General features: G+C 47.9%; 1 protein-coding gene across 2 annotated transcripts in view; it reads right to left on the reverse strand.

Moving 5' to 3' along the window:
• Window positions 1-14343: 14343 nt before the first annotated feature.
• The window catches only part of ATP6V1C2 (ATPase H+ transporting V1 subunit C2), a 283506-nt gene continuing 282212 nt past the window's right edge, over window positions 14344-15637 (reverse strand). For both annotated transcript variants that reach the window (XM_085610702.1, XM_085610700.1), the window contains one exon: window positions 14344-14738. In XM_085610702.1, the coding sequence (XP_085466828.1) occupies window positions 14643-14738 (96 nt within the window). In that variant the 3' untranslated portion in view covers window positions 14344-14642. The remainder of the gene's footprint in view (window positions 14739-15637) is intronic.

Consider the following 15637-nt stretch of genomic DNA (forward strand, 5'->3'; position numbering starts at 1 on the left):
TAATGAGGAGACAGACAATCACCTGTGATATGCAGTTGACATGCTGGAGCCCCCTAGGGCTGACTCAGCTTTTCATTTTTTTGTGGTCAATAAAAGACACGCAGGAAAGTTGAGAAATGTTCCGCTCGCTTTTATAAACCTCTGCAAAGTCATGATGTATGTGCCCTGAATCTCACTGACCAAGCTAGGCCCCTGATGCAACATAGCCCACTGTTGACTATCTGTGAAGCTGTAGCATAAGGATAGCTATGGAGGTGAATTAGGAAGGCAAATAAAAGGCACAAGAATTCACCTTATAGTGAACATGCTGCGGTCTTGCCATATGCATCTCCACATCTTTCTTCTAAATTACAAAACACATAACTAGGCTCCACAAAATAAATTCAAATTCACAACATGCCACATAATTCCACACCTTATAATGCTACTCCACACCGTGCCACACAATACCACTCCAAATCATCCGACATAATTCCACAACCAAACACACAATTCAATACCACACTATTCTAAACCACCCAACATAATTACACTCCACATAATACCACTCTACTCAATACAAAATAAAACACCCCTCATGAATGTACTTTATGCCACATACCAGCAATCCACATAAATGCACTGCTAAACACCATGACACATAATTCCAATAAGCATCACGCAAAGTCACACAGTTCCATGCCACACAAATGCATCTGTGGCCTGCTCGCCCATTCTTTCTCTCTTTCTTGCACAATCTTTCTGCTCCTCTGTCTAGAGTTCATTTGCCATTTCGTGCACAAACTACCTGTAGGAGAGTAGGGTCTGCTATCCTATGGTCACCCCAAATGTTTGCTTTTTGCTTCACTGGTGTTTGACATACTGAGGCTGTGGGCCTGCTAATCAGACCCCCAGCCTGCTGTTCTCTCTACTAAATTGACACTGTGCACTATAGGTGCATAACCAATTGGAATTGGATCACCCTGTGAGCCCCTGTACCAGTGTACACTAGGTACCCAGGGCATTGGTGCATCTAAGGCCTACCAGGGGCTGAAGCATGTATTATGCCACCCCTGGCCTGGCCTAGCAATTTGACACAACTGGCTGATCACTCAGCTGGGGTAAGTTGGTGTAACCACCTCTTACTTAGGTGTAGTATACCTATACCTAACCTTAAATGGGACACATGTTAACCTATAAGTCACTCCTATGGCAGGCCTTAACAATCCTGAAGGCCGAGTGCTTGGTCCCATGTGAGATGGTGCTCTGGCATGAGCTGTGCCTGTCTGCAGTGGTCGGAACAACTTCCTTCTACCGGTTCCAGATATCGTCATACCATATACTCTTAAGTGCATTATGAACCTCGCGGTTAAATGCTATCTTTGGTTTGGCTTTATCAAAACATGTCGAGTAAGGTGTCATACGAATTGGAATACTAACCCCTCGCCAATTCTGGCGACGGGGTTAGCATTCCACCCTTCTAGAGGGACACGACATGTACAGTAACTGAAACCCGGGTAAAATCAGACATAGCCTCAGCTCCACAAAATGGATGCTGCCACCACAGACACAAGTCTGCCCTCCTGCTGCTGGGAGTCCTTCCAGCTTGGGAGACGTGGACAAAGGGTTTCCTGCCAGGGGAGGTGCGTGCACCACCCCAGACAGGATTTTGTGTATTGGTCAGGTAGGGCTTGAATGGAATCAGACATGCCTGAGGCTCACAAGGAGCCTCGGTGCATATGCCAGTTCAAACCGGTCTTGGGGCACACCAGCCCCAGACCTGGGGCGAGCTGGACAAAGGATTGGGGGTGTAACCACCCCCCTTACTGGTCCCACCCTTAGGGAGGGACCTAGCAGGTAGTCCGGCCCCTAGAATCCGCTTAAAGGTAGGAGCTATGTCCTAAGACTTCAGACATCCTGGAATCAACTTACTACAAAGAAGAAGACGGGAACTTCGATGCTCTGCTGCACAAAGGACAGAAGGAAATCTCCCCTATGGTCAGGGAGTGACCATCTTGCTAACGCAAGCACCAACCAGCTACTCGATCTCTGCTTAGCCGCCGCCTCCGGCCGGAGCCCAAACCCAGAGCCCAACAAGACCTGGACCTCCAGACCTCTCACTGCCCGATCCACAATCCCTGAAAAGAAGGAACCCGTGGAGGCACCGAGACACGTGGAGCCAGCCATCTTGAAAGACCCAACACAAGTTGCAAGCGCAACAACAGAGGCTCCCTCCAAGTTGTGCTTTGGGTCCTGAGAAGCCCAACATCCGAGCAGCATCTGCACCAAAGGTGAGCCCTCCAGCATCTCCACGATCTGCGTGGGGCCCCTCTGCACTTTGCATCTCGACGCGCCTGCCCGGTCCCTGGCCCATTGGCTAGTGGCCATTTTGGCGATGAACTTTGAAAACTACGATGCTGGTCTGGTTGCTCCAGACTGGCCCCTGCTGCCCTCCAAAGGAGCAGCCCCTCTGACCTTGCTGGTCAGAACAATCAGCTTTCTTCACTTTCCACGACTCCTGCCTTTGCCAAGGCTTGTTTGCTTCCTTCGAGTCGCCAACACCGCCGACAGCGAGAGCCTGCGTGGGACAGCTCGTGAACCAACTCCTGAACGTCGTCAACCTTCAGGGACCACGTGGCTGCGGAGACAAGCTACCCCTCATCACCTGTTTGCACCCGACATCGCCTGGTACCCACCTGGTGCCACGCCGGTCACTGGCTAGTGACTGTGAACACTGTCCCCTCTGCTTTCAGGTCTTCTACAACTCCGATCCACCCTTGGATCCACCGCATCTCTTCTGGACCGACCGCCTGCAGCATCTTTGTCATCAGGCTCCATTGAACAGATAGACGAAACCCGACGCACTTCGAGACCTATGCACCCGCTTCCTGTGGGTGAGGTAAAGCTGGCACTCCGGTGCCCAAGTGTAGAGAAACATCTCTAGTGTCTGTGTTTTAAGTCTTAAATTCGTAGTCCATCCAGAAGACCCTTCTAGCAGTAACTTTTGAACTTTTACGCACCCATTGAAAACATATGGGAGCCAGCGTGTAACTTTCCTCATTGCACACGCGACCCGTGGACCTCCTGGTCACTAACTGACGTTAGCTCCTTGTAGGCCCAGCGATTCTAGAGGCCCTAGGCCTTTTCCCTTAACTAGTCGTGGTACTTATACCACTATTTTAGTATATGGTTTGAGTGACCACAAGGGCCCATCCATATAAAGTGCAACTTCTGTATATTGTAATACTTTCTTGTTTAACGATTTGTGCTCCTGTGCTCATAAAGAGTCTAGGGGATACTTTGAGTAATAAATACATATATATTTTGAATATATATCTGTGTGGTGTCCTTTCATTGGTATAAAGGGGGGTTGCATATGGTAAAACAGCTGGCTTAACACGCTTTAACGAGTTTAGCCTCAAAGACTGCTTAGCCTACGCTACCACTAGGGCAGCTAGTCCGAAAAGGTTGACTTACAACCACACCATAAGGGTTGCTTGGCATGGTACAAGGTGGTCACTTTAACTAGTGAACATCATATACCAGGCCAACTTCTCACATTGGTGAGCAGCGGTTGGATTTGAGCTTGCTGTGTTTTACCTCTGTAATCTCTTTGTTACCAATTGAAAGATCATACAGGTACCTTTAGGTACATATAAAACAAGATTAGATATACTTAAGTTCTACTGAACTTAGTTGCTGTAGAGCAAAGGGAGTAGCACACCCTGACTACAACTACTAGAGAGGTTTAGTAGGAAAACCCAAGTGTAGGTAGTTGTAACACATCCACCCACACTTAAGAGCAATGGCTGGGGCAGAGGGGTCCAATGTACCCATCTCTGTCGAGAGTGACCCCCAGAGGGCACCAACCATCTTTGCTACCCTAAACCAAAATGAGCTCAGGCAGTTGGCAAATATCAGGGGCCTTAAACAGCCCAGGAACCCTACCTCTGCTGAACTCAGAGAACTCTTACAAGCTGATGAAGATCAGAGAGCTCTCAAGAAAGTCTCCCAGTTAGGCCCCTCAGGGACTGGAACAGGAGGCCCCCCTTCTGAAGATGCTACTGAAGTACCCCTTTCCAATAGTCACCCCTTAGATGAGAATCACACTACAGAGGATGAAAGTGATAAGGGTACTGATACAGATGGTAGTGGGGATGAAGGGAGAACTAGCCCAGTGCCAAGTGTTATACGTGGCCCAGCTAACTTAAGGCTACTTGGGACTGACAATGGGTTCACCCCGTTGGATCTCCCTAGTGGACTTAACCAGGGGCTTGGGAGGCGGAGGAATCACTCAGGTGACTCTAATGGTTCTCATGTCTCTAGAGGCTCTCAAGGTCACTCCAGAAGAGGGATGACCAGCCCTCAGAGGAGGGAGCATGAGGCCAGAATGAAGGAAGCTCAGCTGAGGATCAGGAGACAGGAGCTAGAAGTAGCCCTGATGGAAGAGAAACTGAAAAAGGCTAGGCAACCTAGAGAGAGTGGGTCTATACCCACAGGTGGCAGCATTGTCCCTAAGGACAAAGATAGGGTCTTTGACAATAGGAACCTGTCCAAGGTTGTGCCCCCCTACAAAAGTGGGGATGATATCCACAAGTGGATGACTGCTCTTGAGAGAGCCTGCAAAGTGCAGCAGGTTCCTGAAGACCAGTGGGCAGCAATCTTATGGCTCTCCTTTGAAGGAAGAGGCAGAGATAGACTCCTCACTGTTAGGCAGGAGGATGTCAGAAACTACAGAGCCCTGAAGAGTGTCCTAGTTGATGGGTTAGGCTTAACCACTGAACAGTACAGGTTAATGTTCAGAGATACCCAGAAGACACAGACTCAGGACTGGTCTGAATACATTGAATGTGCCACTAAGGCTTTGGAGGGTTGGTTGCTGGGAAGTAAGGTATCTGATTATACAGGATTGTACAATTTTACGATGAGAGAACTGATTTTAAATAACTGTCAGAACCAGCAACTGCATCAACACTTGGTTGACTCAGATCTGACCTCTCCCCAAGAATTGGGAAAGAAGGCAGACAAATGGGTCAGAACCAGGGTTAAGCAAAAGAACCAGAACCAGGGCCAAGGGGGTGATCAGAAGAAAACAGACCAAAAGGGTGGAGATCAGAAATCCAAAGACCAGAAGTCTTCAACAGGGCCCCAAACTAGTACTAACGAGGGTGGGTCCCAACAACCTAAAGGTAAGAAGAAAGAAGGTCCAAAGAAACCCTGGTGCAAATCTTGCAAGAATACAACTCACTGGACTAGTGATTGTAAGAAGGGTGGAGCCCCCAACACTGTTGCCCTAAGGCACCTGCTCCCAGTACTACTGTTAGCAGTGTTGGTCCCCAGACAAAGGGTGTAGTGGGAATCACTATGGGAACTGAAGGAGATTCTGACTTACACAGAACCCTGACACAGGCAGTCTTGATCTGTGATGGGGACATGGATTTGTCTCTGACTGTGAGCCCCAGTAACCTGGGCAAGTACAGACAGACTCCTTTAATAAATGCAAAAGTGGCTCAAGCCTACAGGGACACATGTGCCAGTGTCACTATGGTGACACCAGGCTTTGTGGACCCTGGACAGTACATACCAGGTGAGAATTACCTGGTGACCAATGCCACTACTTCTCATAGTGTGGCTATTGCTAACTTCTCATGGGGAGGGGTAACTGGCCTCAAAAGGGTTGTGGTTAGTGCAGACCTCCCAGTAGAATGTTTGTTGGGCAATGACCTAGAGAGTTCTCTATGGTCAGAAGTGGAGTACAGGACACATGCAGAGATGTTAGGTATATCACCACATGTCCTTGCTGTGACCAGGTCACAGGCCAAAAAGTGCCTCACTGAACCACAGGTCTTGGATCCTGGAACAATGGACCAAGCACCTACTAAGAAGAAGAACAGGAGGGTTAAGGCTGTGCCTTCCCCCCTGCCTCCAAGTGATGATCAGCCTTCCCAGGAAGATGATCTAGAAAACCCTGAAGGAACTGTCCCTGAAGAGCTTGAACCTGATCAGGTTGAGTTTCTGGGGACAGGGGGACCTTCCAGGGCTGACTTGGGGCAGGCTCAGTTAACCTGTCCATCTCTTGAACCCCTCAGACAACTGGCTGCTGCTGAGGCTGCTGGGAATGCTCAAGGTACCCATAAAGTGTATTGGGATGATGGGCTCCTTTATTCAGAGGCTAGAGACCCAAAACCTGGTGCAACCAGGAGGTTGGTTATACCTCTGCAATTTAGGGGCTTCCTTCTTACCTTGGCCCATGATATTCCTCTAGCAGGACACTTAGGCCAGAACAAGACTTGGGACAGGCTTGTCCCTCACTTTCACTGGCCTCACATGAATGAAGATACCAAGGAGTTTTGTCGCTCCTGTGTGACCTGCCAAGCCAGTGGCAAATCAGGTGGCACAACAAAGGCCCCCCTAATACCACTACCTGTGGTGGGGGTCCCCTTTGAAAGAGTGGGATTAGATATAGTGGGTCCCATGGATCCTCCCACTGCATCTGGGCACAGATTTATACTGGAGGTAGTGGATCATGCCACCAGGTATCCAGAGGCAATTCCCCTTATGACCACTACAGCTCCTGTTGTGGCCAGGGCCCTGCTGGGAGTATTCTCCAGAGTGGGGTTTCCTAAGGAGGTGGTTTCTGACAGAGGTACCAACTTCATGTCAGGATACTTGACAGCTATGTGGAAGGAATGTGGTGTCAACTACAAGTTCACCACTCCTTATCACCCACAATGCAATGGGTTTGTTGAGAGATTCAACAAGACCCTAAAGGGTATGATCAAAGGATTACCTGAAAAGCTCAGGCGAAGATGGGACATCCTTCTACCCTGCCTTCTGTTTGCTTACAGAGAGGTCCCACAAAAAGGAGTTGGCTACAGACCCTTTGAATTGTTGTTTGGGCACCCTGTAAGAGGCCCACTGTGTTTAGTGAAGGAAGAATGGGAGTTACCTCTCAAAAAGCCTAAACAAGACATAGTGGACTATGTACTTGGTCTCGGCTCCAGGATGGCTGAGTATATGGAGAAGGCATCCAAAAACCTTGAGGCAAGCCAGGCCTTACAGAAAGCTTGGCATGACCAAAAGGCTGTCTTGGTTGAGTTTCAGCCAGGACAGAAGGTATGGGTGTTGGAGCCAGTGGCCCCAGCAGCACTCCAAGACAAATGGTCTGGACCCCATACAATCCTGGAAAAGAAGGGAGAGGTTACCTACTTGGTGGACCTAGGAACTCCCAGGAGTCCCCACAGGGTACTCCATGTTAACAGGTTAAACGCATATGCTGACAGGGCAGACATGGGCTTGCTCATGGCTACAGATGAGGGACAGGAGGAATAGAGTGACCCTCTCCCAGACTTGTTGTCTCAGAACCCTGAAGATGGTTCAGTTGAAGGAGTGACCCTTGGAGGCAACCTCACTGATCATCAGCAGATTGAATGTAGACAGGTTCTACAATCAATTCAACATATGTTCTCACTGATACCTAGTCAAACTGACTGGTGTACCCATGTGGTGGACACTGGTGACAGTCTGCCTGTGAAGAACAAACTTTACAGACAACCTGACCACGTCAGGGACTGTATAAAGGCTGAGGTACACAAAATGCTGGAACTGGGAGTCATTGAACCATCAGAGAGCCCCTGGGCTAGCCCCGTGGTTCTGGTCCCCAAACCTCACACCAAAGATGGCAAGAGAGAGATGAGGTTCTGTGTGGATTACAGAGGACTCAATGCTGTCACTAGGACAGATGCACATCCTATTCCAAGGGCAGATGAGCTCATAGATAAACTGGCTTTGCTACGTTTTTGAGCACATTTGATTTGACAGCTGGCTATTGACAAATCAGATTAGCTGAGGAGTCTAAGGCCAAAACAGCATTTTCAACCCCAGGTGGGCACTACCAATTTTTGGTGATGCCCTTTGGTCTGAAGAATGCACCTGCCACCTTCCAAAGGTTGGTGAATCAAGTCCTTACTGGGTTGGATGACTTTTGTGCAGCATATCTTGATGACATTGCTGTCTTTAGCTCCACCTGGGAGGATCACCTGATCCACCTGAAGAAGGTACTTGAGGCTCTGAAAAAGGCAGGCCTCACTATCAAGGCTACTAAGTGCCAGATAGGGCAGAGTAAGGTTGTGTACTTGGGCCACCTTATAGGTGGAGGCCAAGTTCAACCACTGGAGAGTAAGATACAATCCATCAAGGACTGGTCTCCTCCAACCACCCAGACTCAAGTTCGAGCTTTCTTGGGCTTGACTGGGTACTACAGGAAGTTTGTTAAGAACTATGGGTCCATTGTGACTCCTCTTAATGATCTGACATCCAAAAAGATGCCCAAAAAGGTTCAGTGGACAGTAAGCTGTCAAAAGGCATTTGACGACCTGAAGAAGGCCATGTGCTCTGCACCTATCCTGAAAAGTCCTGACTACTCCAAAGAGTTTATTGTCCAAACAGAGGCTTCTGAGTTGGGTGTGGGAGCTGTGCTGTCACAACTTAATGTAGATGGTCAAGACCAACCCATTGCTTTTATTAGCATAAGGTTGACCCCCAGAGAGAAGAATTGGTCAGCTATTGAGAGGGAGGCCTTTGCTGTGGTGTGGGCCCTGAAGAAGCTGAGGCCATACTTGTTTGGCACTCACTTCAAGATTCAGACCGACCATAAGCCCCTCTTGTGGCTAAATCAGATGAAGGGTGAAAACCCCAAACTGCTTAGGTGGTCCATTTCCCTACAGGGGATGGACTTTACAGTGGAGCACCGGCCAGGTACAGACCATGGGAATGCAGATGGTCTCTCCAGGTACTTCCACTTAGGACATGAAGACGAGACTGGTCAAGGCTAGTTTAATGTCCCTGCGTTTGGGGGGGGGGGGTTGTGTAGGAGAGTAGGGTCTGCTATCCTATGGTCACCCCAAATTTTTGCTTTTTGCTTCACTGGTTTTTGACATACTGAGGCTGTGGGCCTGCTAATCAGACCCCCAGCCTGCTGTTCTCTCTACTAAATTGACACAATTTGACACAACTGGCTGATCACTCAGCTGGGGTAAGTTGGTGTAACCACCTCTTGCTTAGGTGTAGTATACCTATACCTAACCTTAAATGGGACACATGCTAACCTATAAGTCACTCCTATGGTAGGCCTTAACAATCCTGAAGGCAGAGTGCTTGGTCCCATGTGAGATGGTGATCTGGCATGAGCTGAGCCTGTCTGCAGAGTCGGAACAACTTCCTTCTACCGGTTCCAGATATCGTCATACCATATACTCTTAAGTGCATTATGAACCTCGCGGTTAAATGCTATCTTTGGTTTGGCTTTATCAAAACATGTCGTGTAAGGTGTCATACGAATTGGAATACTAACCCCTCGCCAATTCTGGCGACGGGGTTAGCATTCCACCCTTCTAGAGGGACACGACATGTACAGTACCTGAAACCCGGGTAAAATCAGACATAGCCTCAGCTCCACAAAATGGACGCTGCCACCACAGACACAAGTCTGCCCTCCTGCTGCTGGGAGTCCTTCCAGCTTGGGAGATGTGGACAAAGGGTTTCCTGCCAGGGGAGGTGCGTGCACCACCCCAGACAGGATTTTGTGTATTGGTCAGGTAGGGCTTGAATGGAATCAGACATGCCTGAGGCTCACAAGGAGCCTCGGTGCATATGCCAGTTCAAACCGGTCTTGGGGCACACCAGCCCCAGACCTGGGGCGAGCTGGACAAAGGATTGGGGGTGTAACCACCCCCCTTCCTGGTCCCACCCTTAGGGAGGGACCTAGCAGGTAGTCCGGCCCCTAGAATCCGCTTAAAGGTAGGAGCTGTGTCCTAAGACTTCAGACATCCTGGAATCAACTTACTACAAAGAAGAAGATGGGAACTTCGATGCTCTGCTGCACAGAGGACAGAAGGAAATCTCCCCTATGGTCAGGGAGTGACCATCTTGCTAACGCAAGCACCAACCAGCTACTCGATGTCTGCTTAGCCGCCACCTCCTGCCGTAGCCCAAACCCAGAGCCCGACAAGACCTGGACCTCCAGACCTCTCACCGCTCGATCCACAGTCCCTGAAAAGAAGGAACCCGTGGAGGCACCGAGACACGTGGAGCCAGCCATCTTGAAAGACCCACGACAAGCTGCAAGCGCAACAACAGAGGCTCCCTCCAAGTTGTGCTTTGGGTCCTGAGAAGCCCAACATCCGAGCAGCATCTGCACCAAAGGTGAGCCCTCCAGCATCTCCACGATCTGCTTGGGGCCCCTCTGCACTTTGCATCTCGATGCGCCTGCCCGGTCCCTAGCCCGTTGGCTAGTGGCCATTTTGGCGACGAACTTTGAAAACTACAATGCTGGTCTGGTTGCTCCAGACTGGCCCCTGCTGCCCTCCAAAGGAGCAGCCCCTCTGATCTTGCTGGTCAGAACAATCAGCTTTCTTCACTTTCCACGACTCCTGCCTTTGCCAAGGCTTGTTTGCTTCCTTCGAGTCGCCGACACTGCCGACAGCGAGAGCCTGCGTGGGACAGCTCGTGAACCGACTCCTGGACGTCGTCGACCTTCAGGGACCACGTGGCTCCGGAGACAAGCTACCCCTCATCACCTGTTTGCACCGGACATCGCCTGGTACCCACCTGGTGCCACGCCGGTCACTGGCTAGTGACTGTGAACACTGTCCCCTCTGCTTTCAGGTCTTCTACAACTCCGATCCACCCTTGGATCCACCGCATCTCTTCTGGACCGACCGCCTGCAGCATCTTTGTCATCAGGCTCCATTGAACAGATAGACAAAACCCGACGCACTTCGAGACCTATGCACCCGCTTCCTGTGGGTGAGGTAAAGCTGGCACTCCAGTGCCCAAGTGTAGAGAAACATCTCTAGTGTCTGTGTTTTAAGTCTTAAGTTCGTAGTCCATCCAGAAGACCCTACTAGCAGTAACTTTTGAACTTTTACGCACCCATTGAAAACCTATGGGAGCCCGCGTGTAACTTTCCTCACTGCACACGCGACCCGTGGACCTCCTGGTCACTAACTGATGTTAGCTCCTTGTAGGCCCAGCGATTCTAGAGGCCCTAGGCCTTTTCCCTTTCCTAGTCGTGGTACTTATACCACTATTTTAGTATATGGTTTGAGTGGCCACCAGGGCCCATCCATATAAAGTGCAACTTCTGTATATTGTAATACTTTCTTGTTTAACGATTTGTGCTCCTGTGCTCATAAAGAGTCTAGGGGATACTTTGAGTAATAAATACATATATATTTTGAATATATATCTGTGTGGTGTCCTTTCATTGGTATAAAGGGGGGTTGCATATGGTAAAACAGCTGGCTTAACACGCTTTAACGAGTTTAGCCTCAAAGACTGCTTAGCCTACGCTACCACTGGGGCAGCTAGTCCGAAAAGGTTGACTTACAACCACACCATAAGGGTTGCTTGGCATGGTACAAGGTGGTCTCTTTAACTAGTGAACATCATATACCAGGCCAACTTCTCACACTACCTATCCCTCTCTAGCTCCCTTTCCGTCTATTCTGTGCAACTCTCACCGATTTCTATTCACCATCCCATATAATTCCACTACACAAATACACTACACACCACACAATTCCTCAACTAACAATTCTAAATCAACACACATAATCCCACTCCAAACGACATACATTCACTCCACTCCAAACCAAAACACATGGGTGAAATACTATGGGGCATATTATCAAGGACGGCGTTAAAAATTATCACCGGTTTAGCGGCAGAAAACTGCCGCTAAAGCGGCGATAATGGGCTTGATAATATGCCCTTGAGAATTCCAATAGAAGTCCATGTTCTGGTGTGAACATGGGCTTCTATTGGAATTCTCCAGGGCATATTATCAAGCCCATTATAGCCGCTTTAGCAGCAGTTTTCTGCCGCTAAACCGGTGATAATTTTAACGCCATTCTTGATAATATGCCACATTGTCATTTACAATGCCAATTGCTCTAACTCTCACAAATGTGAGATCGATGGCATTGCAAATGCTTGTTATACCATAGCAATGTTAGTACAGCTAAACTACTACTGCTTTTGACAGGTATTAAGCAAAAATCTAAGGGGGATATGTACAAGGAAGTGGCAGAGCGCGGCGTTAGCCTCCTTGGCTTAACGCAGCGCTCCGCCATTTCTGAAACGCAAGGCTGCACCATATTTACAAGAATGTGTTGCAGCCTAGTGCTTCTCTTTGCGATGGCACTAAGTTTAGCAACTGATCGCCAACGCAGGCACCCTTGCACCATAGTACAAGAGTGTCTGCGTGCAGGAGAATATTGTTTATGTATAGGAAGGTGTCCCTTCCTGCACATAACCAATCCTAAAATGTCATTCTGTCACTTTCATGTGTGCTGCTTCATAAACAAACTATGGCATTTTGCCTTTTCCATGAGTGCTGCACAAGGCAGCACACATGGAAAAAGCAAAAAAGGGGAGAAATAATGCCTTTCTCTGCGTTTCGCCAACTTAAGGCCAGGATTTACCTGGTCTTAATTTTGCCGCTGCTTCCTATGTACGCCACCCTTGTACATAGGGGGCAGCATCAAAATGAATGGGTGTTGCGGAGGAACGCCCACCACAACACCCGCTGCCCACCCCATTCACACTAACCATAGCGCAAAAGGGGGCATTATGCACAAGGCAGCATTAAGCCACATTAAGTGGCTTAACGCTGCCTTGTACATAAGGCGCAGCTCCTATCGCTACCACAACGTCGGTAAAAGTGATGTTGTGGTGGCGATAGGGGCTTGTACATATGTACCTAAGAGGCAGATTCACAAGGAACCTTGCAGCACTTTTACGCCACTGCTGCGTCACTTTTCCTGCCTCTATGCTTCATAGCGTGGGGCTTGATGATAGGAGAAATGTCGCTCAGCGACATTTCTCCAGTCATGTCAGGTCAGGAACGCCCACTTTGCATCTCATTAGAGATGCAAAGCTGGGCGTTAAGAATCCGGGCGCTAATGCAAGGTTTCACGCGACAGCGTGACCTTGCTGATTAGGCGATAAAATTATCGCTGCTTTTCGGCCGAAAACGGACGCAAAAGCGGCGATAATTTTCTATCGTCGCCTTGTAGATATGCCCTGTAATCTTTTGTGGGGTTGTGTTTTGTATTAGCATGAATCCCCATTTCCCTCAAAACTCCTCCTTAAATTTTCCTAAACCCCTCACATTTAGTAGCAATTAACCTCTATTTCCCACTACTCTCTGTGGTTCCTCCCACATTTACTACTAATTTGTATACCTAAATGTACGGAGATCTCCAGCACTGTGGAAAACAAAAGATAAGGAGATGCATAATCTCCGCAGTAGGTTTGTGAATTGCATTTTGTAGTTTGTGAGTAATACTACTTTACGTACTTCAAAATTCAGTTTGTGAAATAGGGGCCCTTTGATTTTACAGGCGCTTTTCAAATACCTGCATCTTCAGGACCCAAATCCTGTAAGCTTTGGCCCACAGCCTTTTTCTCAATTGCGTTTGTACAAGGAGAAAAGTGTGTCCACGCTTTTACATTGCCTCCATGTACTCTTCACAAACCACTTGTGGGCAGATCTACATAGAAGTGCAGCAGCGTGGCACCGCAAGCCCTTTGGCTGCTCCACGCTGCGGCACTTCCGAAGCACAGGGATGCGACATATTTACAAGTATATGTTGCATCTCTGTGCTTCCCCCTGCGCTGGCGCACAAACTGCTGCCATGCGCCTGCACAGGCACATTTGCACCATGGTGCAAGGATGCCTGTGTCATGGGGAGATTGTTTTTGTGCAGGAAGGGCACCTTCCTGCACAAAAACAATCACTACAGACATTTTCCTCTTTCAATGCGTGCTGTAGAATGCAGCACACATTGAAAGAGGAAAAAACTAGGAGAAACGAAAACATTTCTCCTCGTTGCGCCTCTCTACGCCACTTCTAGGGTGGCGTAGCATTCAGACGCATCTCCAGATTTACAATTTCTTGTAAATCTGGAGATGTGTCTTGTTCCATGGATGTTGCGTGGGAACACCCACAGCAAAACCCATGGAATGCCCCTTCAACGCAAAGTGCTGCGTGTGAAGGGCGGTATTTACAACGAGAGGAAAAGTCACGCAGGGTGGCTTTTCCTCTTCTTGTAAATATGGAGGAGCCCCCTGCGCCACCAGTACGTCACGAAAAGTGACGTACTGGTGGTGCAGGGGGCTTGTAAATCTGTCCCTAAATATTTTTGTGGTGGTGCAATTGAATCTTCTACAGTTCAACATTTTTTTCTGCAGCGGCCTCGCTCAGTTGCACTATTGCGGGCGACAACCTGCTTAAGCACACACATCAGTGATTTGTTTTTTCATACATTCTCAGTACTCACTGAAGAACAAACAAAGAAATAAAACTTTCATTCTATATTTATTGTAATATACAAAAATAAATACAACAATAATGTTTCTATTTTGATTAAGGCCACAGAATGTTGTTTACTTGGCTGACCATATAAAACTTTTCGATGATTGAACAATGTATTTTCATACAGATAAAGGGAGACTGCTCAAATACTTATAATGTACATATTCTGTAGTCATTTATTCATGTGAAAATCTCTTAAAATACAGCGCGATCCACACTGCTATTTCTTGCATTGTCCCTAAACTCTGCAAGAGTGAAGCGGAGGCTTGCAACATGGCTCATGTCAGTTGTAGTTGAGGATATTGAGGTCAATCTTGTAGCAGACATAGGGATAATACTCTTGGTTAGCCAGCTGTAATCCTGGAATGTCCATAGTATTCTACAAAGAACACATAAAAAGGAGCAAATGTTTTATTACAGCGATAAACATAAAAAATGCATTTCAAAATAGTTTGCAATATTAGTGATTTGAACTTTCAAAACAGCAACCACGCCTATCAACACAATAACACACAAACTCACCAATCAATGAAGAAATACTTTCACGTATAAAAACAGTTTCTAAGAAATCGGTTTATTAGTTGAGAAAGGTGGAAGCCCCACTCAATAATAAACACAATCCCTGTTAGGCATGAACCGCAAAAGTTACTAAATTAACCTGTGTTTAACTCTCTTGTAGGCTGGCACAAAAGCAATCCGGCTTAACTTAGAGGCAATGTCAGAGGAGTAATTAACACCCTGGTGATTAAGGGGCATATTTACAAGGACGGCGATAAATAAACGCAAAGCACGCTTAGCGCTTTGTTATTTATCGCCGTCTATCTCTGGAATTTATCGCCCTGGTAACGCATTATTAACAACGCGTTACTCCAGGGCGATAAAAATTCCAGAGATAGTGGGGAAATCGCTGTTTTGCAGGGAACATTGCAATGTCAGGGATAGGTAAGTCTGCATTTTAGCAGACGTTAGTTTATGGAGAAAACAGAGGTTTTCTCCAAAAACTAACATGTGCTAAAATCCTGTGGGCTGCCTTGTAAATATCGCGATGTGAACATCAGCGATATTTGCAAGGTAGTCCATCCGGGGTATGCCCAGTGATGCCCACTTTGCATCTCATTAGAGATAAGCCAAAAAAAGCGGAGATAAAGCCCTTGTAAATATGCCCCTAGGACCCTTGTCTGTGCACTGTGTGTTTCTCTAAAGCAGCTGCAGTGTGCTGCCTGTTTTGAGTTGACAAAGCGCTGGCCCAGGACTGAAAAGGAACAAAGGGGCATATTA

This window comes from Triturus cristatus, chromosome 6, assembly GCF_964204655.1.
Source record: "Triturus cristatus chromosome 6, aTriCri1.1, whole genome shotgun sequence".
NCBI classification, from domain to species: domain Eukaryota; kingdom Metazoa; phylum Chordata; class Amphibia; order Caudata; family Salamandridae; genus Triturus; species Triturus cristatus.